The sequence below is a fragment of the Mobula hypostoma genome, chromosome 7, assembly GCF_963921235.1.
Source record: "Mobula hypostoma chromosome 7, sMobHyp1.1, whole genome shotgun sequence".
Classification (NCBI taxonomy): domain Eukaryota; kingdom Metazoa; phylum Chordata; class Chondrichthyes; order Myliobatiformes; family Myliobatidae; genus Mobula; species Mobula hypostoma.
In genome coordinates, this window is record NC_086103.1 from 39,223,263 (window position 1) to 39,245,830 (window position 22,568).

Sequence of the window (22,568 nt, forward strand, 5' to 3'; positions counted from 1 at the left end):
ATAAAACCTGAAATATTGGCCGCATACAGGATGTCAGTGTAGTTGGGATGTTTACATAGTTACAGTGGGAGAGGTAAAGTTGGCACAAATTTCCCAATCAGCATTATTTAAAAAACTATGTGAGCCACATTATATGGATGTATTAAGACTAATTCTTAATTAAGACGGTTTGGAACTTCTGTGATTGTGTATTTTCACTGAGGTCCATTGCAGAGCAGTTTATGATGCACATCTATGCCAGCTATCATGATTCTGAGTGAAATTCATTTGGCCAGTTTTCATGGAGTACGTACATGCCCAGGATTGAACTTCCTGCAGTTCACTGCTAATTAACGTTAATTTGTATTCCCAATTAGAGAAGCAACTATGAAAGTTTTGGGAGAAATGAATGAAGCATGATTGCTTTTCAGATATGCTAGATCAAAATGATAAGGAAGCATTGTGAGGACAAAGCATAAAACTATCTTTCAAACTTCTATGCATTTTATCTACTCTGAGAAAGTTAATTATTATGTGGGGTGAAAACCTTGGAAAATGATCTCATCTGTAAATTTCATCATTCTCCCTGAAAAAATGTTACCAGTTGTATTTATTGTGTTAAGGTTGTGCTTTAGAGAAAAATACCACAATGTATTATATTTAATGTAATTCAAAAAATGCCATGAGATGTTCAAGTTATATACTGGGTCCCTTCATAGCACAAAAGTTCAAAATTCCTCTCTGATATATCACTAATTGCAAAGCTCTGTATTTTCATATTTCAAATAAAAACATTCAAAAGTTTCAGGCTCCTGTTATCATCTGGTATCTACCAGAAAAACACTTTAATATTGATGTACCTAAACAAAGATTAAATGGAGCAGAATGCCCTCATTCAGTCCCGTCATCTTATGGTCTGGTAGGCAGAAACTCTTCACTGACTAAATGGTAGATCTAATTACTATCATATTAACTAATAACTGAAAGGTAATTGAACAGTTTGTGTTAATAATTGCGTTGAAGTCCTGTTGCTGTAAAAATTGAAAGTCAGGCAAATAAGTTCAATGGTAAAAGTTAAGGAGTAATTTTTCTCAGCTGCTATAACTCTACCTAAACAATTCCACCTGGGCAAGTATTCAAAGCAAGAAAACATTTTGAAGAGTGGCTCAAACTTTTGGCAGCAAATTCTGTTTCATAGCCAAAGAGTTGAGCCCTAGCCCTGACAGCTGAATGAAAATAAACCAGAGTACTCACGGTGTCCTTTCTTATTTTTGATCTGTAGACCTCACACCAACTTCCACCTATTTCCTTTATCTAACTCTGCACCTCAGCTTATCTGTGTGTAAGTTGTTTGTTACCTTCAGACTTGACATCTTTGATGAACATCTGACCAGATTTCTGCTTCTTACTCTTCATATACTTGAGTTATCTACATTCAATTCATCTAAAACACTATCCTAACTCACACTATATCCCATTCCCGTCACACCTGTAGGTACTTGGCTGACAGTTGAGTAACATCACAATGTGATAATTCTCATCCTTAAGTTAAAGTAGTTTGTTACTCTGTCCTCGTCACCTTTGTAATCTCCAGTTTTACTGATGATTGTATTTCTCCATTTTTGGCTCTTTGCCCCAAACAGAACTGAGTCACCATTGGCAAACTTAGCTTACTGCCCCCTAAACTGTATCATTCCCTCCCTAAACCTCTGCATTCCTTTCCTCTGGGCTCCTCCTTTCCACCTTGAAGGTTTGCCATTACCTAAGCCTTCGGTCATCTGTCCTCATATCACGTCTGGTGATTTGATGTCAAATTAGTTCGATAACAGTACTATGAAAGGCCAAATTTGATGTCCGTGATGCTGTTGAAATATAGATTGTTGTTTATGTTGTCACTGTGGAAATGCTATATATAGAATTACACGACTGTGACTTCTGCTATGGAATGTCACATCACTGTTCAACTCAATAAATGTAACTTATGTGGACTCTGTTCTGGATTTAGCATTAAGGTGTGTGTAGATTAGAAGTATGTCTTTGTACAGCAGGCTGTTCCCTGCTGTTTTACTGACTGAGGTTTGCTGGATAGTTCAACACTGCCTCAAAAAGGAAGGGACAGTGAGAGCAAAATTTCAAAATTATGCCTTAATTAATAGTATGATTGGCTGACAGTTATAATTTCCCTTTTTGATGTGACATAAGTGTGTATAGTTTTTGCTGGAAAACTATAGAGGACAAATTCAGAACATGACACTATTTATGTTGCTACTGATACTTCATCAGCTACAAGGAGAACCCTATTTCAGATTGTGTGATATGATTGGTCTGAACCCTCAGAAGTTAAAATGGTGTTACTGCCTTATAGTTAGTTCCACTAGTTCTACTGATCAAAAGAAAGTTTTCATTATAAATGACAATAAAATAGAAAAATCGTTATATATTAGCATTAAATATTAGCTATTTTAATACTATAATCATTGCATTGTTAATAATTTTGGTCCATTGATATGACCATTATTGGGTATAGAATGAACTGCATGAAGGACTTCAAATGTCTGGATGTGCTGGCACTTACCCCCTAGTTTGACCATAATGGACTTGCCAAGACAGGATTCTGCCAGTACCAGGATATACCAGACACTGTGCAGATCATCTGGAATCAGGTTATTTAGATAATCCTGGTGAGGGTGGGGGGGGGCCTGGCTCCTTTTGATTTCTTCAGTTCAAATCAAGGATATGTTCTTCACTAGATTTTGTAAGCCTACGATGTGCAAACCTGCATGGAGCAAATATTGAATTTGCAGCAATTTGCAGATACAGTTGAAGGCAGAAGTTTACATACACCTCAGCCAAATACATTTAAACTGAGTTTTTCACAATTCCTGACATTTAATCCGAGAAAACATTCCCTGTCTTAAGGCAGTTAGGATCACTACTTTATTTTAAGAATGTGAAATGTCAGAATAATAGTAGAGAGAATGATTTATTTCAGGTTTTATTTCCTTCATCACTTTCCCAATGGGTCAGAAGTTTACATACACTTTGTTAGTATTTGATAGCATTGCCTTTAAATTGTTTAACTTGGGTCAAACATTTTGGGTAGCCTTCCACAAGCTTCTCACTGTAAGTTGCTGGAATTTTGTTCCATTCCTCCGGACAGAACTAGTGTAACTGAGTCAGGTTTGTAGGCCTCCTTGCTTGCACACGCTTTTTCAGTTCTGCCCACAAATCTTCTATTGGATTGAGGTCAGAAAATGATGTCAAGTCTGGTTCAACCTTGGGAGCAATTTCCAAAGGCCTGAAGGTACTGCGTTCATCTGTACAAACAATAGTACGCAAGTATAAACACCATGGGGCCACGCAGCCGTCATACCGCTCAGGAAGGAGACACATTCTGTCTCCTAGAGATGAACGTACTTTGGCGTGAAAAGTGCAAATCAATCCCAGAACAACAGCAAAGGACCTTGTGAAGACGCTGGAGGAAACAGGTAGACATGTATCTATATCCACAGTAAAACGAGTCCTATATCGACATAACCTGAAAGGCTGCTCAGCAAGGAAGAAGCCACTGCTCCAAAACCACCATAAAAAAGCCGGACTACAGTTTGCATGTGCACATGGGGACAAAGATCTTACTTTTTGGAGAAATGTCCTTGGTCTGATGAAACAAAAATTGAACTGTTTGACCATAATGACCATCATTATGTTTGGAGGAAAAAGGGTGAGGCTTGCAAGCCGAAGAACACCATCCCAACCGTGAAGCATGGGGGTGGCAGCATCATGTTGTGGGGGTGCTTTGCTGCAGGAGGGGCTGGTGCACTTCATAAAATAGATGGCATCATGAGGAAGGAAAATTATGTGGATATATTGAAGCAACATCTCAAGACACCAGCCAGGAAGTTAAAGCTGAGTCACAAATGGGTCTTCCAAATGGACAATGACCCCAAGCATACCTCCAAAGTTGTGGCAAAATTGCTTAAGGACAATAAAGTCAAGATATTGGAGTGGCCATCACAAAGCCCTGACCTCAATCCAATAGAAAATTTGTGGGCAGAACTGAAAAAGCGTGTGTGAACAAGGAGGTCGACAAACCTGCCTCAGTTACACCAGTTCTGTCTAGAGGAATGGAACAAAATTCCATTATCTCATTGTGAGAAGCTTGTGGAAGGCCACCCAAAATGTTTGACCCAAGTTATACCATTTAAAGGCAATGCTATCAAATACTAACAAAGTGTATTTAAGCTTCTGACCCACTGGGAAAGTGATGAAAGAAATAAAAGCTGAAATCATTCTCTCTACTATTAATCTGACATTTCACAATCTTAAAATAATAATGATCCCAGCTGACCTAAGACAGGGAACGTTTTCTAGGATTAAATGTCAGGAATTGTGAAAAACTGAGTTTAAATGTATTTGGCTAAGGTGCATGTAAACTTCTGACTTCAACTGTAATTGTGAGGAGGAAGGAGTAAAGGTTCTGATGTTTAACATCAATTTAGAGAATAAACATTAGCAAGCTATTCTGTTTTGGGGTCAGAATAAACGATTGCATTCCTATTGCCATTGAATCAAATCAAAGCTCTGGGTGTGCACTCATCTGGAGTCACTACAATCCTTCCACCTGTCACTCTCATCCCAGCCACTGCTGCCTCCAGTATCGTCACCCTCATCCCCCTCCTCCCCATCCCAGTTAAAGGATACTGAAACAAGGGAATGATGCCATTTGCATGGTTCAACACAAGACTTGACTGTATTCAGTCAAGGATCCTTGGGAGTCAGTGAAGGACACGTGTTCTGTTCTATTTCAAGCAGAATTTAAAGTAAGATTGCTGCCGAAGTCCACTTGATTAAGTTTGGTTTTTTTTCCCCCCAGGAATGCTGGAAGTGGATGAGCTGATGATGGAAAAGGTCATCGAGGAGCTGGAGAGCCAGTGCCAGGAAAACATGAATCTGGCAATCGAGACAGAGGAGGGCCTGGGGATTGAGTATGACGAGGACGTAGTGTGTGACGTGTGCCGCTCTCCGGAAGGGGAGGATGGCAATGAGATGGTCTTCTGCGACAAATGCAATATTTGTGTTCACCAGGTAAGGGTGTCAGGTTTTTTTTTTGTTGTGTAATTGTTTTAGTTTCAAATCACTGACTGCTTTGATAAATGAACTTAAGTCTTTTAACCAAAATGGTGTATTGCATGCCCGACATGCAGATAAACCAACAGTACCCAGCGGTCAACAAAGAATCTTTCTTCCTTTATTCAGGTTTATTGGAGTGCTTCCTGTGCCAACACATGCCTTTATCATTCATGTATGTGTGTTATATTCACATATGTGAATGTGTGTTAGACTGTGCGTTGCCACAGCCCTCTATGGAAAAGAAAAGTGATGGACACAGCAAAGTCCTCCCCGTTATCGAGCACGTTTACAAGGTGCACTGCCACAGGACAGCGGCATCTGTCGTCAGGGATCGGCATCATCCAAACCATGCTCTCTTCTCACTACAACCACCGGGGAGGAGGTTCAGGAGCCTTAGGACCCACACCACTAGGTTCAGCAACAGTTATTACCTGACAGACATCAGACTCCTGAACCAGCATAGATCATTCACTCACCTCAAACCCGAACGGACTCCACACTGTAACATCACTTCTAAGGACTTTACAACTCATGTTCTCATTATTGTTAATTTACCTTTATTTATTATTTGCATAATTTGTCCTCTTGCACATTGGATGTTTGTCAGTCTTTGTGATATATAGTTTTGCATAAATTCCATTGTATCGCTTTATTTTGCTTTAAGTCATGAATTAAAAATAAATCTCAAGGTCATATATGATGCCATAGATATACTTAGAAAATAAACTTACTTTGAACTCTAAATCCTTCAAGACAAACTTACTGATCACCAGCTACCTTAATTGTGCCTACTACAAGAAGATTATGTGCAGTAATTGAAAACCACTCATTTCCTCATAGTTCCCAAATAGCAGGTACTTATGTATGCAAATTCAAATGATTTCATCTGTGGTTTCACATTTATTTGAAAATATATTAGAATAAATGAACCCAGTTCACTGAATTCTAAATGCCGTGTGTCCAATAAATACAAGGGCTAAATATATCTGCAAAATAATGACTTAATAATTTGATCAGTTTCATATGCTTTGAAAGATCTGAACAACGAAAGTGACTGTCATGATTTTATTCATATTGGTCTTGAATTCTCTCCCTCTCCCTCCTTCTCCTGCCTTCTCCCTCCCTCTCCCTCCCCCTCCCTCTCCCCCTCACCCCCTCTCCCTCCCTCTCTCTCTCACTATCACTCTATCCCCCTCTCTCTCCCTCCCTTCTTTCCCTTCTCTCCTCCCTCTCCCCCCTCTCCCCCCTCTCTCCTCTCTCTCCTCTCTCCCCTCTCTCCTCTCTCTCCTCTCTCCCCCCCTCTCTCTCTCTCTCTCTCTCTCTCTCTCTCTCTCTCTGTATATCTCTCTCCAACTTTTTTCTCGAAATCCCATCCATCCCATGACTCCAGCTTGAAAAACCTCTTCTATCCGTTACTTTGATACTTTGTCCAAACATTGGGCACTCCCCTCCAATCTCTCCTTCTGTAGCTTCTGAAATGTTAGTTTAACAACCTGGTACTGCTTCACATTTCAATATTCAATAAACATTTTGCTTTCAGGAGTAATTAATAGTTCTCAGTTTCACCCCATCTGTGTTGTGACTGCCATAAATATAAAAACGTGTGTATGATGCACCATAGATAGCAAAATTATTTTTGTCGAACTTGGAATCTCCAGTCGACAAGCTTCGACTGTACCTCTTCCTGTGGATGCTGCCTGGCCTGCTGCATTCACCAGCAATTTTTATGTGTGTTGCTTGAAATTCCGGCATCTGCAGATTTCCTTGTGTTTGGAATCACCTTCGCCTCGATGTAATAGATTAGAAACAACCAGCACCTCAACATCTGAATGTGTGATGTTGGCTGTGTTTTAATTTTAAAACTCACTGGGATAACCTATTGCAAAATGATTTGACCCATGGGGAAAGAAATCATTGCCTGGTAAACCTTTTCATGTAAAAGCCAGCCAGTGGAAGCAGAGCACTGTGGTTTGAGATTTGTATTTCTCTTAAAGTAGCCAACTGTAAAGGTATTTGTTGTGGCAGCCTTGACAAAGTTTCATTCTTAAATTTGTGTTTGGACTTCTAGAAGTTGGTATCAACTATTATGTTGTTCACTTGTTTAAGCTTCGTCTGAAAGCTGACTAGATTTTGAGGTGACATTCTGGCTCACGAATGATTATGTTCTAACAGCAGGTATCTGACCATTTTCTATTTTTAAATCACAATAGGCTTGTTATGGAATTCTGAAGGTGCCCCTCGGCAGTTGGTTGTGTCGGACGTGTGCCCTGGGTGTTCAGCCAAAGTGTTTGCTGTGTCCCAAGAGAGGAGGAGCTTTGAAACCAACACGCAGTGGCACAAAGTGGGTCCACGTTAGCTGTGCCTTATGGATACCTGAAGTAAGAAACCTACCTGAATGCGGAGTTTCAGTGAACAGCCATTTTCACACCTTGGAATAACAGGCATTGTAGACTCTTCCAAAAAACCAAACAGAGAAAATTCATGAATTAAATAATTTCTCAGAAGAGCAGATGGGAGGTTTGACTTTGTTGCCAAAAATCTGATTGATAGGCTCAATATTCGAAAGTGTGCAGGTCAGCATTAAGGGCTTTTAATAAATTGGCTGTTACTTTGATCAGAATTAAGTGCTGTAGCAAACTGAACACAGCTGTCTCAGCTCCTGGATCTGACTGCAGTCCAGACTTTGCAAGAGTTCACTGTGATTTGATTACAGAAAATTATGTCCTAGTTTCTCATGATTTCCTGGTTTGATAAATTAAAAATAAGTATCAGTGTGTATTGGAAGTTATCATAGTTAAACTGTACAAACAGGAGAAAATCGTCAGGTGCTGGAAATCAAATACACACAAAATGCTGGGAAAAAGATCAGAAGTCACAGTAGGAAGGTAGGGGAGGGGAGGAAGAAGTACAAAGTAGTAGGTGATAGGTGAAACCAGGAGAGGGGTGGGGTGAAGTAAAGAGCTGGGAAGTTGATTGGTGAAAGAGATAAAGGGCTGGAGAAGGGGGAATCGGATAGGAGAGGACAGAAGGCCATGGGGGAAAAGGGAAGGGGGGAGGAGCACCAGAGGGAGGTGATGGGCAGGTAAGGAGATAAGGTGAGAGGGAAATGGGAATAGGCAATGGTGAAGGTGGGAGGGGTCACAATTACCAGAAGTTGGGGAAATCGATGTTCATACCATCAGGTTGGAGGCTACCCAGAGGGAATATAAGGTGTTGCTCCTCCAACCTGAGTGTGGCCTCATTGCAACAGTAGAGTCAAGTCAAGTGAAGTTTTTTGTCGTTTAACTACATATATGTATATGAACGTATATAATAAATATAGAAATGAGACAAAGTTTCTCCGAACCAGGGTGTAAAACACATAACGCACGATAACTTATGAAGGTAAGGATAAAATCTACAGATGAATCACACATAACTAACAAACTAAAGTGCGTTAATATTAAATATTGTAAGGTACGGAACAGATTAACCAGTGACACTTCGAATACGATGCGGCCGGGAGCTCAGAAGCCTAATGGCCTGAGGGAAGAAACTGTTTCTCATCCTGACCGTTCTTGTTTTTATGCATCGTAGTCTCCTGCCTGATGGTAGAAAGTCAAAGAGGATGCTGGATGGATGGGTGGGATCCTTAATTACACTGAGGGTCCTGGGTATGCAGCACTCCTGATAAATGTCCCCAGTAGATGGCAGGGAGACCCTCAGCTGCTCTCAGTGTTTTGTAGGGATTTCTGTTCCGATGTTCTGCTGCTCCCATACCAGGTGATGCAGCTTGTCAGGACACTGTCAATGGTGCTCCTGTAAAATGCAGTTCAGGTGGGATGGGGGGGGAGGTTCGGACCCTCGTTTGCCTCAATCTCCTTAGGAAGTGGAGGTGCTGCTGTGCCCTCTTATTCAGGGCGGTGATATTAAGGGACCAGCTGAGGTCATCCGTGATGTGAACTCCCAGGAACTTGGTGCACTTAACGCTCTCTGTGGAGGAGCCACATATTTGCAGAGGGCAGTGGTTCATCTGCACCTTCCAGAAGCCCACAATGATTTCCTTAGTCTTCTCCACATTCAAGTTGTTCTTCTCACACCAATCCACCAGCTGCTACTTCCTCTCTGTACTCTGTCTTGTCAACGTTCTTGGTAAGGCCAACCATTGTTGTCTCAGCTGTAAACTTGATGACACAGTTTGAACTGGATCCTGTGATACAGTCATGCGTCAGCAGTGTGAACAGCCGCGGTCTGGGCACACAGCCTCGGGGAGCGCCAGTACTCAGTGTAATGGGACGAGAGACGTTGCTGCCCACATAGACTGACTGTGGCCTTACTGTTATGAAGTCCAGTATCCAATTGCAGAGGGAGGTGTTGAGACCCAGTGAAGACAGTTTCCCCACCAGTTTCTGGGGTGTGATGGTGTTGAACGCTGAACTGAAGTCCATAAAGAGCAGCCTGGCACATGAGACCCCATTTTCTAGGTGGCACAGGACAGAGTGGAGGGCAGGGGCTATTGCGTCATCAGTGGATTGATTTGAGTGATAAGCAAAAGGGTCCAGTGTAGCTGGGAGAAAGGCTCCATGACCAGCTGCTCAAAGCATTTCATAATGGCTCATGTTAATGCTACCGGACGATAGTCATTTAGGAAGGATACTGTCGCCTTCTTTGGCACTGGAATGATGGTTGCCGCCTTGAAAACTGATGGGACAATGGATTATTCCAGAGATCTTAAATATATCAATCAGTACCTCCATCAGCTGGGCTGCACAGTCTTTCAGGACCCAAGCTGGTATATTATCGGGCCCCGCAGCTTTGCGTGGGTTGACTCTGGCCAGGGTCTTCCTCACCTCAGCTTCAGCCAGACGGAGTGTCTGCTCCCCTTGGGGGGAGGGGTGCCTTCCTCGCCAACACTTTTATCTGTGCATCAAACCGGGTGTAGAAAGCATTCAGCTTCTCGGGAGCGAAGCGCCCTGGTCACTGACGCACTGGGTGGACTCGTAGTCTGTAGTCTTCTGATTTCCCTGCCCATGCGCCTGGTGTCTCTGGTATTGAAGAAGTGAACCTAAATTCTCAGAGCATGCTCCATTTCACCTTCCTGTTGGAGCAGGAAAGCACAGTTCTTCCTTCCCTGAGAATTGTCACATCTCTCAATCTAAAAGCAGCATTGCGATCCCCAGCCATGCATGGTACTCTGCAGTAAGCCATGGGCTTCTGATTTGCACTCACCTGGATGTGGTTTGTGATGGTAACATCTTCAGTATACTTCCCTATGTAGCTGGTGACAGAATCCACATATCCCTCAATGATTGCCATAGGTAGCAGCCTCTCCGAACATTCTGCAGATCGTATTATCAAAGCAGGAGGCCATGGATTGACATACGACCATAAGACTTAGGAGCAGAATTAGGCCATCTGGCCCATTGAGTCTGCTCTGCCACTCAATCATGGCTGATCCTTTTTTCTATCTCCTCCTCAACCCTAGTTCCCAGCCTTCTCCCTGTAATTTTTAATGCCATGTCCAATCAAGAACCTATTAATCTCTGCCTTAAATACACCCAAACGACCTGGCCTCCACAACTGCATGTGTCAACAAATTCCACAAATTCACCACCCTTTGGTTAAAGAAATTTCTCTGCATCTCTGTTTTGAAAGGGCGCTCCTCTATCCTGAGGCTGTGCCCTCTTTCCTAGACTCTCCCACCATAGGAAACAGCCTTTCCACATCTACTCTGTCTAGGCCTTTCAGCATTCAAAAGGTTTCAATGAGATCCCCCTTCATCCTTCTGAATTCCAGTGAGTACAGACCCAGAGCCATCAAACATTCCTCATATGATAGCCCCCTCATTCCCGGAATCATCCTTGTGAACCTCCTCTGGACCTTCTCCAATGCCAGCATATCTCTTCTAAGATGCAGGGCCCAGAACTGTCACAATACACAAGGTGAGGCCTCACCAATGTCTTATAAAGCCTCAGCATCACATCCTTGCTCCTGTATTCTAGATCTCTTGAAATGAATGCTAACATGGCATTTGCCTTCCTCACCACCGACTGGACCTGCAAGTTAACCTTTAAGGTGTTCTGCACAAGGACTCCCAAGTCCCTTTGCATCTTTTTTGGATTTTTGGATTTTCTCCCCATTTAGAAAATAGTCCGTACATTTATTTCTATTATTGAAGTGCATGACCATGCATTTTCCAACAAAGTATTTCATTTGCCACTTTCTTGCCCATTCTCCTAATCTGTTTTAAGTCCTTCTGCATCTTACCTATTTCCTCAAAAATACCTGCCCCCTCCGCCAATCTTCGTTCGTATCATCTTCAAATTTGGCAACAAAGCCATCTACTCCATCATCTAAATCATTGATATGCTGCATAAAAAGAAATGGTCCCAACACCGACCCCTGCAGAACGCCACTAGTCACTGGCAGCCAACCAGAAAAGGATCCTTTTATTCCCACTCGCTGCCTCCTACCAATCAGCCAATGCTCTAACAATGTTAGTAGTTTTCCTGTAATACCATGGGCTCTTAACTTGGTAAGTGGCCTCATGTGTGGCATCTTGTCGAAGGCCTTCTGAAAATCCAAATATACAACATCCACTGCATCTCCTTTATCTATCCTACTTGTAATCCCCTCAAGGAATTCCAACAGGTACGTCAGGCAGGATTTTCCCTGAAGGAAACCATGCTGACTTTGTACTATCTTGTCCTGTGTCACCAAGTACTCCATCACCTCATCCTTAACAATTGACTCTTAACAGCTTCCCGACCATTGAGGTCAGGCTAACTCATCTATAATTTGCTTTCTGGACATGCCATCAGGTTGGAGGCTACCCTGACGGATATTAAACTTTACACTGGGCTTAACATTAGCAACACTGTCAACAATGAAATGTTCAAGCCTCTTACTCATTTTGCTTTGAATACACAAAGCAAGAAAAAGGACTAATTTCATATTGTGTATTGAACAGTTTCTGAGACCATGTCAGGATGATTACATGTAACACACATCTGCAAGACAACTGTACACTACATCATCTTTTAGTGAAATTGTATTTGCAGCAAAGACTTGACTGTTGGATGAGCGGGTTATCAACATGACAATTAGCTCTTGTCCATGAGCTGGCGAGAAGGCAGCATGGATTCGGGTGAACTGTTTTCATTTCTTGGCCATAGTTTAACATTGCAGATGCATCTCGAATGATCCAAAAGATATTCTTGTGCATTGTACTCTACTTCTGAAATTTGGCTTCATTTAAAACCAGACTTTTAAAGTGTATTGCAGAGACTATATAGTCGTTTCTGTGGTAGTAACCAAGAATTACCTTACCATTCACTGTGTTTCGAGGGATATAATCTGGATTTAAGGAACAAATTTATGGCAGTAGAGGGAGCTATACCCTGTTCTTAATAAGTGTGATGTACCTTCCTTGGGAAATGGGTAATATTTAATTAACCTAATACATCAATGGAAAATTTATTCCAGTCCACAGCCGTCAGTTATAAGCCTTTGATAATTTCACTGCTCCTCCTGACTCAAAGTTAACATTTGTTTTGTTGACATTACGTTTAGTTTCCATAGTTAAAGATGATTAAAGTCTGTTTAGTAGACAGAATTCAAACTTTATTAGGTAAAGCCAAAATATGATGTTAATGTACAACAAATTGACTAGAATTATGATATTAGTTGATCTGTCTCTGTACACCATGTTTTTCTGTTTTTATTTCACATTTCCAATATAACTTTTACTTTATCCCTTAAACATTGCAGAGTTAGCTTTGGGAGAAAGGACTTGTGAGTAATTCCTTCTCACTTCTACCCTCCCATGAAAAATCAGAGTAATTACCTCATTGAACTCCTGTCCTTTCCTCTGTCCACTTTAGAAACTGCTTCATCAAGCATATCACAATCCTCTGCCCAGAAAAGGAGTGAAGTAGAATTGAAACCAAATTCTGAGCCATACGTATAAGATCGATGCACCACAGGGTGTGACCAGTCAAGCTGAAATCCCATTTCAACTCTGCTTAGCAGTCCGTTGGTCTGAGACCAAGTATATTTATGAATCAGAGAGAAGGTGGCATAGACGATCAACTGGGTCAGGAGCAGAGGCCCAGAATGAAAACTTTTGTCCATCGTGGCAATGGCAGCTGGTCTGGCCTAAAGGGTAAGGTCCTAAAAAATTGAATTACCTTTCTGACTGCCTGAACTGTATTTCCTTGTTTTCAGGTAAGTATAGGTTGCCCTGAGAAGATGGAACCCATTACAAAGGTGTCCCACATTCCTGCTAGCAGATGGGCTTTGGCTTGTAGCCTTTGCACTGAACGGACTGGGACGTGTATTCAGGTCAGTATAAGCACATTCCTCTTTTTCTGATCTGTGACTATAATTTTTAAAAAATCAAAGAATTTTGTTCTGATGGGAGACTATGAAATTTCCTTCTGCAACTCCCAGTTTCCCACCTCACCTGAACCATCAACTGACTGTTCATAGATAGGAGAACTTACCTCACTGTGCTATTTATCGTACCCTTGGTCTCTCCTAACACTGACAACTTATCCGTGTATTGCCACATACAAGCTATAATTAATAAATTCTCTTTAAAATACCCCTGCCTCATCAGTCTGTGCTGATTCGACTACTATTATCAGAGTAGTAGCGGTGTTTTCAATTGGCCTGGAGGAAGAGGAAAACATTGATGCTCTGTAACATCTCTTCCTGGGAAGTAAAAATGCTTTGAGGTAAGTTAGAGGCAGGGTGGGATGTATTGTCTTGCCATCCGTGGACAGCTTACTGATGATTACTGCCAAAGCTATCGTGTGAAGGATGAGGGGATCAACTGAGATTTATCTAAGTTTGCTGCTACAAATGAAGGTGGTTGTGTTCACCTTGAGCAGTATTAAAGATCTTTCGTGGGAATGTAGTAAACTGGGTGAATGGGAAAGGACATGGCGGATGGAATCTAATGTGCAATAATGTGAGATAGAACATAGAACAGTACAACACAGTACAGGCCCTTCGGCCCACAATGCTGTGCCAACCTTTAAACCCTGCCTCCCATATAAAATGCCTAGAATTCTGAAGAATTTCGCAGGCCGTCTGACCAGGGGTCATAGTATCAAAATAAGGGGCCATGCATTCAGAATGTAACCCAGAGGTTATTGAATCTCTGGATTGTTTTCACCCAAGAGGACTACCTTGATATAGGGATTGACATAGTTTTAGACGTTAATGGAACAGAGGGACATAGAATCTGTGCACTGAGGTAAGTGAATGGTGGAGCAGGCACAAGAGATGATGGTTTACGCAAGCTGCTTCTTTTCCTTCTGTTCTTATTAAAACATTGGAGTGAAAATGGCTTGGTTCCCTAGCAAACCATCTGATCAAAGCTTTTGCTCCTGGTTGCTATGAATCTGTTCTTGTTACACAAATTGTTTCTTTTTCTTCATGATAATTATGTTGGATCAGAGAATCAGGAGAGTTTGACCAATGTTTTATATATTAATGCACCGCGTGAGCCTCGACCCACTTCGTCTAACTCTGTCAGCATCTCTTTTCTGTCTTTTATCCTTTATTTATTTTGTCTTAATCACGTTCATGCCTGTCGCTTCAACCATGCCACTTGGTAATAAACTCCATATTTGCAACATTTGACTCCTAATCTGTCTTTTATTAGCTTCTAGGCACACTCTCCCAGACATCAGCTCTGTGTTAATGCCACTGTTAGTGACCTTTGATGATGAGGCATCACAACATTTATAGAATCTCAGATTCAGATTTAATCGTCACTTGTACATTGAAACATACAGTCGTTTGCATTAATGCAGCTGAAGATGTGCTGGGGGCAACCCGCAAGGTCATTCAGCTCAGAAACAGGCCCTTCAGCCCATTTCTGCCATGCCAACAAGCAAGCACCCGTTTACACTAACCCCATTTTATTCTCCCCACGTTCCTTTCAACTTTCCCGGTTTCCACCACTCACCTACAAACTAAGGGCAGTTTACAAAAGGCAAGATCACCTACCTGCCCAGGCATTCTTGGGATGTGAGTTCCGCACTACAGCACTTTCTATCCTGAGTGAGAGGTGCACACGTACAGCACCCAAGGTCAGAATCAAACTCGGGTTGCTGGAACTGGGAGGCTGCAGCTGCAGATTGTCATCACTTAATGTGATGACTTGTCTGCATGCCTTAGAACTAGCTTATTTATACTGTTCTTATTGAAGAAGTTATTCAGTGCACACAGGTTGTCACTGGGCAAAGAACTGCTCAGCACGAGATTTTTGCGCACACTGGCCATTGCAAGTTAGAGGGAGCAGTGCTTGTGTCACCATCGTGTTGGCAAGGAGGTGTCACCTGCAGAGGTTGCAAATCCTCACGGGTGGATTAGAGTGGCTCGGCCTGCAAAATCAATCAAAAGAACTCACCTCAATCCTTCAGCTGACTGTACAGCAGTCTGCAGCCTGTCATTAGTGAGGATGCAGGAAGCAGACTTGTCTCCCAGACTGAACACTTAAAAGCAGCCTGATTGTATTTGCTGCTGGGGAATTCCTTGGTCTTTCTACCTTCAAATGCATTTTCCAAGAATCTAATCAACAGAAACTCCTGGCACAGGTCTAGACCAGAAGCTCAGAGTCAGCCTCCTCTCTGAATCATAATTTCCTGTCTTCCTCCCACATGAGAGATTTCAGCGTAGGAACCTAGTCTGACACCTTAGTGCAGGTCTGGAGGGATGCAATGCAATGGGAGATGCCTGGATGAGCTGTTAAACTACTCCTTATCCATGTGTACAATGTCCTTGAAGGGATGTGGTGGGGGGTGTTATCCCTGATATTTCTACCTCAGTCAACCATTATCATGTCATACTGTCATTTTTTTTGTGGGAGCTTTCTTCCATCACAACAGTGACTCCTTAAGTACTTAATGGGTTGTAGACCGGGGCATCAGTAAATTAAAATATATTTTCCTGTTCACGGTGACAATAAAACAGCAGAAGAGTTCATCTCCCAACCCTGTTCCCAGTGTTTGACTTACAGCATCACAGTCTCATGAGACTGTGATGATGTTTTTGCCCCACTCAGATCTCTTCCTTTTCAACCTACCACATCTCAGCCCTCCAGAATATTTCTTCCACGACCTTGTCTCTCATGCTAATTTCTAAATTCCTTCTGAATGCATCTGGGCTTTCTGCCTCGTCATTTGCTAAGTCTGGAAGTTCTGTGCTTGAACCGTTCACTATGTAAACAAAACCCTTCCCACTTCCCTGTCTTGTATTTTTGACCCTGTAAGTGGATTCTAATGCAAAACAGGACTTCTGCCTCGAGATTGTTTTGTATGGCACTGCTTTATCTCAGCACTATGCAATCTAAATTCAATTTTATCTGGAGCACATCACCTGAGTGAACATCCCAGGAAAAATAATGTCAGTCACAAAATAGAATCAGGCAATTTCAGTCACAGTCCCGCATTAATAAATCCAATGTTTTCCCAGTGTTAGATCTGTTATCTGATGATGTCAGTCACCACGCAGCAAACATTCCCACCCCTTCTGACACAAACTGGAGCTGAAGCATCAGTGATCACCTATTGTTTAACGGACACCGGATAATAAGGACCATAACACACAGTGTTTTCCACTTTGCCATGATCTTACTCTGACATGGAATCAGGAGCAAAAACACAGACTGCTGAAGCAACTCTACAGCGTCATTTTTGGCTCATAGCAGATGATTAATAACAAGTTAATCTGAAATTACTATTCTTACTACTTGAGACATCAAAGTTTTCTAGCAATGCTAAAGACCTTTGATATCTCAAGGAAGCATTTGGACGTTACTTATGTATTAAGAATGATCTTAAAATAAAGTAACGTGCAACAAAACCTTAAGATACTGGCTTTTCTAATTAAGTGCCCTGGAGCTGTTACCACAGTTTAGGGAGTTAAGGAAATAAGATATCACTGCATTTAAAGAAAAGTAATTACTTAGCAAGAAAAACGGAAACTACATTGTGTATATTGGACCAGGTAGCATTGAAGTAGGTCTCACAAATTTCATGCCAAATGTTTGAAGTTCTTTTTGTTGTTAGATCAAGGTAGCTCCCACATGCTCAAATTGTTCACTTCTGATAGAGAAATATTAGTGATAAACTTGCTGCCAAAGGAGCGTGATTGCTCAGTGGGTAAGTTCACAAACGCTATTGGTTTGCTGAAGGTTGTGGTAACTTTTTAAGCTGCGTTGTCATGTCATAGTTGGCTTAGTGTGGAGCTAGAAACCGGCACTGGAAGGAAGATGTTTTTACCTGGTGCATGGGTAATAAAGCCATAGCAGAATTGAAAACCATAGAGTAAAATCTTTCTGCTAATGTTCCTTTACTTAATAGAGTACGCATTAATCTGTTTGGAAATTATCTTTCCTCTCTCCAGTGCTCAATGGCCTCCTGTATAACAGCATTCCACGTCACTTGTGCATTTGATCACAATTTGGAAATGAGGACTATTCTAGCAGAGAATGATGAAGTCAAGTTTAAGTCCTACTGCCTAGAGCATGGCAGTACTCCCACCAGCTGCTCTAACAAACGGGACGAGTCCCGGCAGCTCAGTGTGGCTGCCGATGGCAATGCCGAGGTGAGTCAGAGTGAGCAGGACTTGGAGAAGGCCAGCCTCAGAAAGCAGAAGCTGCAGCAGCTGGAGGAAGAATTCTATGAACTGGTGAAGCCCACAGACGTAGCTCAGCAGCTTCAGATCTCTGATGTCTTGGTGGATTTCTTCTACCAGTACTGGAGGCTCAAGAGGAAGTCAAACTTCAACAAGCCTCTCCTCGCTCCAAAAACAGACGAAGTGGACAATCTCGCCCAGCAGGAGCAGGACATCTTATACAGAAGGTTGCGGCTTTTCACCCACCTTCGCCAAGATTTGGAGAGGGTGAGTTTGAAACTTAAAGTTAATTGCATCAAATACAGACTTGTATTAACAACTGTCATATAAACCAGTCATTTAAAAGCGTTCGTCCTGATTAAGGCTGTCAGCCCAAAAAGTTGATTGTTTATTGCTCTCCATTGATGCTGCCTGACATCTTGAATTCCTCCAGCATTGTGTGTGTGTGCGTGATTGAAAAGCAAAATACTGCATCTACTGTAAATCTGAAATAAAATTAAAAATGTCGGATATACTCAGCATTCAGACAGAGTTAACTTTTTGGGTTGAATAATTTCCTTCTTCACAACTAGGAAGAATAGATGATAATCCAGGTTAAATTGTAGAGCGATAATTGGAGTTGAGGCTGTGTTCTGGAGAAAATAGCTCTCGTTGGTGATGCCATCTTTTCACCGTATCCATCATGGTTTTATTAGCTGGGCAATTGCTCCTTCATAATAATTTATCGCTTCACCAGTAATGTGTACTTACTAGAATGAGGGGTGACCTAATTGAAACGTATCGAATGGCGAAAGGTCTTGATAGAGTGGATGTGGAGAGGATATTTCCCGTGGCGGGAGAGTCTGAGACCAGAGTACACAGCCTCAGAACAGAGGGATGTCCTTTTAAAACGGAGACGAAGAAAAATTTATTTAGCCAGAGAGTGGTGAATCTGTGGAAATCTTTGCCACAGGCAGCTGTGGGAGGCCAATTCTTTATGTATATTTAAGACAGAGGTTGATTGAATCTTGATTGGTCAGGACATGAAGGGATACAGGGAGAAGGCATGAGACTGGGGCTGAGAGAAATAATGGACCAACCATGATGAAATGGCAGAGCAGTCTTGATGGGCCAAATGGCCTAATTCTGCTCGTCTATCTTTCGGACTTCACAAATGCAAGTGCCTTGGAAATTCTGGTTTACACATTTAAAAGGAAAAGACAGTGTACTTCTGTCAAAGTTACTTCCAGCAGAAAAGTTGAAAATACTTAGCAGGTCAGTCTGCATCGGGGGAAGAGAAACAGAGTTAATGTTTCAAACCAAAGACCCTTTGTCAGAAATGTTGTGACGATAAAGGTGCTTCAACTTGAAGTGTTAACTGTGCTGCTTATAGACGCAGTCTGCTGAGCTCCACCAGCATTTTTTTTTCCTGTTTTTCTTTTAGAATCGCAGCATCTGCAGTTTCATTGATATTCACTGAAAAGTTATTTGCATCTGGCTAGTGAAGACAGATTACTATGCAGCAAGTATCAGAGCAAGACGCAGTGAGTTAGGTGCACTTGATTCTCTAATGTCAGGGCTGGAGAGCCCACTGGCTGTGTGGGAGGTCAGTGCTCAATATTGAATGGGAAGCACTGGCACACATCACAAGAGATGCTGTGGCCCAATAACTCTTTAGTTCCACGATACGATTCTTGCAGAATATTTTTTATTAGCCTAGTTTATGGTGACATAGGCATGCTTTGTTAATAAACTTATTTTGAACTGTGAAGCTTTCTGTTGCAGTCCAACATATTCCTTCCAGTTTCTTGCTATATTTTTTTTCCAGTTATTCCCATTTCAGAATGTTGGCATCCCCAGTTACCATGGTCCCTGTTCCTTGAATTTGCTTCCTCTTTTGCTTTGGGAGAATTGGATTCAGTCGAGCTACCCTTTGTCTCAAGGATAGAGATACTGGATGACCAAATGGTATATGGTTGCCCTAGTTAGAAAAAACGTTGGGCTGAAGTTACAGTCAGATCAGCCATGATCTTAACCGACAGCAGTGCAGCTTAAGGAGTGAAGAGGCTACAGCTGCTCCTAATTCATATGTTCATGGTTTTGCAAGTAACTTCTAAATTCCTGACTCTGAACTATCTGGATTCTCACTATTCAAAGACACCCACAAAGTACGGAGATCAGTGAGCCATTCAATCCAAGAAAGCCGAAGGCATAAAGTATGCTGGAGTTACAGTGGGAAAATTATAATCATTACCAGAGTCCCTGGCCAGTGCTTATAAAATTCCAGTTTAAAAGCACATGACTGCCAAAGGACTTGATTGCAGTATTCCAGAGTGGAGGAGGCTGGGAATCTTCAAGGTCAAGGCTTCTTGAGGTAAAGGGTTCCCAGTACCTGCAAATACAAATGGCATTCTTGGTCTCTAACAAGAACAAGAAGGTAATAATTGAAAAGCAGTGTAAATAAATGAGAGTATGCTTTGGAAGAGGGAAAAGCATTTAATGAAGTTGAATTGGTGATTAAGTTCCCTTATCTTTTAGGAGATTTACTTCCCCTTACTCTTCAGTCTTCCCCTTCTCATCCCATCCTGATGTTGTCCCACTCAATCCTGATTGTGGTTCTTTATAACTTTATTGATGTGACCAGCCATTTGAAGCAGGCGTTTGGTGGATCGTCAGGGAAGGGATGTGTTCAGGAGCTAAGGAGTTGACTTAAATGGTGTAAAGCATTTCCTAGATTCTGTGATCTCTGCTGGACTCTTCGATCGTGTACTAACCCAGACCTGCTACCACAACTACGTATCCGTCCTGGGAACTTGCCTTTGTTGTCATCTTGTTCCTCTCCAGCCCTTTATCTTTCCCATCCCCTTGGCTTCGGCTGTCACCTTCTAGCTGTTCTCCTTCCCCTCCCCTCACCTTTTTACTCCCCTTCACCACCACTCTCCTCCATCTGGCAGAACTAGTCCTCACTCTCAGTAGTTTCCCCTTTGGCACCTCCTATTTCCTTCAAACAAGAGGCAAAGCCATGGGCACTTGCACGGGTCCCAGCTATCCCTGCGTTTTTGTCGGCTACGTGGGACAGTCTCTGTTCCAAGCCAATCACTCCCCAACTTTACCTACGTTACATCGACGACTGCACTGGTGCTGCTTCCTGCACCCGTGCCAAGCTCGTGAACTTCATCAACTTTGCCTCCAGCTTCCACCCTACCCTCAAATTTACCTGGTCCACTTCTGATACCTCCCTCCCCTTTCTCGATCTCTCTGTCTCTGTTTATGGTTTATCCACTAATATCTTCTATAAACCCACTGATTCTCAGTTACCTGGACTAAATCTCTTCCCACCCTGTCACTTGTAAAAATGTCATCCCCTTCTCCCAATTCCTCCGTCTTGGTCACATCTGTTCTCAGGATGAGGCTTTTCATTCCAGAACTAATGAGATGTGCTCCTTCTTCAAAGAAAGGGGCTTCCCTTCCTCCACCATCAACGCTGCCCTTACCCGCATATCTTCCATTTCACCCACATCTGCCCTCACCCCATCCTCCTGCCACCCCACCAGGAATAGGGCTCCTCTTTTCCTCACCCACCACCCCACCTGCCTCCGCATCCAGCACATAATTTCCCGTAACTTCCGCCATAAGAGCGGGATCCCACCACCAAGCACATCTTTCCCTTCCCCAGTTTCCTCAAGGATCGCTCCCTATACGACTCCCTTGTCCATTCATCCCTCCCCATTGGCCTCCGGGCACTTATCCTTGCAAGCGGAACAAGTGCTACACCTGCCCCTACACCTCCTCCCTCACTACTACTCAGGGCCCTAAACAGTCCTTCTGGGTGAGGCGACACTGTTGGGGTCATCTACTGTATCCGGTCTTTCGGTGTGGCCTCCTGTATATCAGTGTGATCGGACGTAGATTGGGAGACTGAGCACTTACGCTTCCTCTGCCAGACGAAGCGGGATCTCTGGGCAGCCATCCATTTCGATTCTACCTCCCATACCTATTCCGGCATGTCAGTCCATAGCCATCTCTACTGTCGCAATGAGGCCACACTCAGGTTGGAGGAGCAACATCTTGTATTCCGTCTGGGTAGCCTCCAACCTGATGGCATGAACATCGATATCTCGAACATCCGGTAATTGCACCCCCCTCCCCCACCGTTTCCATTCCCATTTCCCTCTCTCACCTTATCTTCTTACCGGCCCATCACCTCCCTCTGGTGTCCCTCCACCTTCCCTTTCTTCCATGGCCTTCTGTCCTCTCCTATCCGATTCCCTCTTCTCCAGCCCTTTATCTCTTTCACCAATCAACTTCCCAGCTCTTTACCTCACCCCTCCCTCTTACGCGGTCTCACCTATCAACTACCACCTTGTGTTTCTTCCTCTCCTCCCCCCACCTTTTTTACTCCGACTTCTAATCGCTTTTATCCAGACCTGATAAAGGGTCTTGGCCTGAAACGTTGACTGTTTACTCTTTTCCATAGATGCTGCCTGGCCTGCTGAGTTCCTCCAGCATTTTGTGTGTGTCGCTTTGGATTTCCAGCATCTGCAGATTTTCTTGTGTTTACTCATTCTGTTGGAAATCTGGAACATGAACTTGTGAGCTGCTTTGTAGAATTTACTTGCAGTGGGAACACATTATAAAATCACAATGAATATAGAGGTATATGTGTAGGTTATCACCATGTCATAGTTCAATATCTAAATGCCGCATAATTATATACGCTGTCATTGTCCTCTGAGTGAAATGAGATCAAACAACCGAACACCTTTTTTAATAACATTACATATGTTTCTAAAGATCAGCCAAAGAAAGTGATGCCTCATTACAGCTAATTGCTAACGCTGTAATGAAAA

At 42.6% G+C, this 22,568-nt stretch overlaps 1 protein-coding gene across 3 annotated transcripts in view; it reads left to right on the forward strand.

Annotated features, from left to right (window-relative positions):
• Nucleotides 1-22,568, forward strand: part of jade2 (jade family PHD finger 2) — a 178,708-nt gene that overhangs the window by 113,616 nt on the left and 42,524 nt on the right. For all 3 annotated transcript variants that reach the window (XM_063053278.1, XM_063053280.1, XM_063053279.1), the window contains exons 9-12: nucleotides 4,853-5,064; nucleotides 7,320-7,487; nucleotides 13,315-13,431; nucleotides 17,509-18,006. In XM_063053278.1, the coding sequence (XP_062909348.1) occupies nucleotides 4,853-5,064; nucleotides 7,320-7,487; nucleotides 13,315-13,431; nucleotides 17,509-18,006 (995 nt within the window). The remainder of the gene's footprint in view (nucleotides 1-4,852; nucleotides 5,065-7,319; nucleotides 7,488-13,314; nucleotides 13,432-17,508; nucleotides 18,007-22,568) is intronic.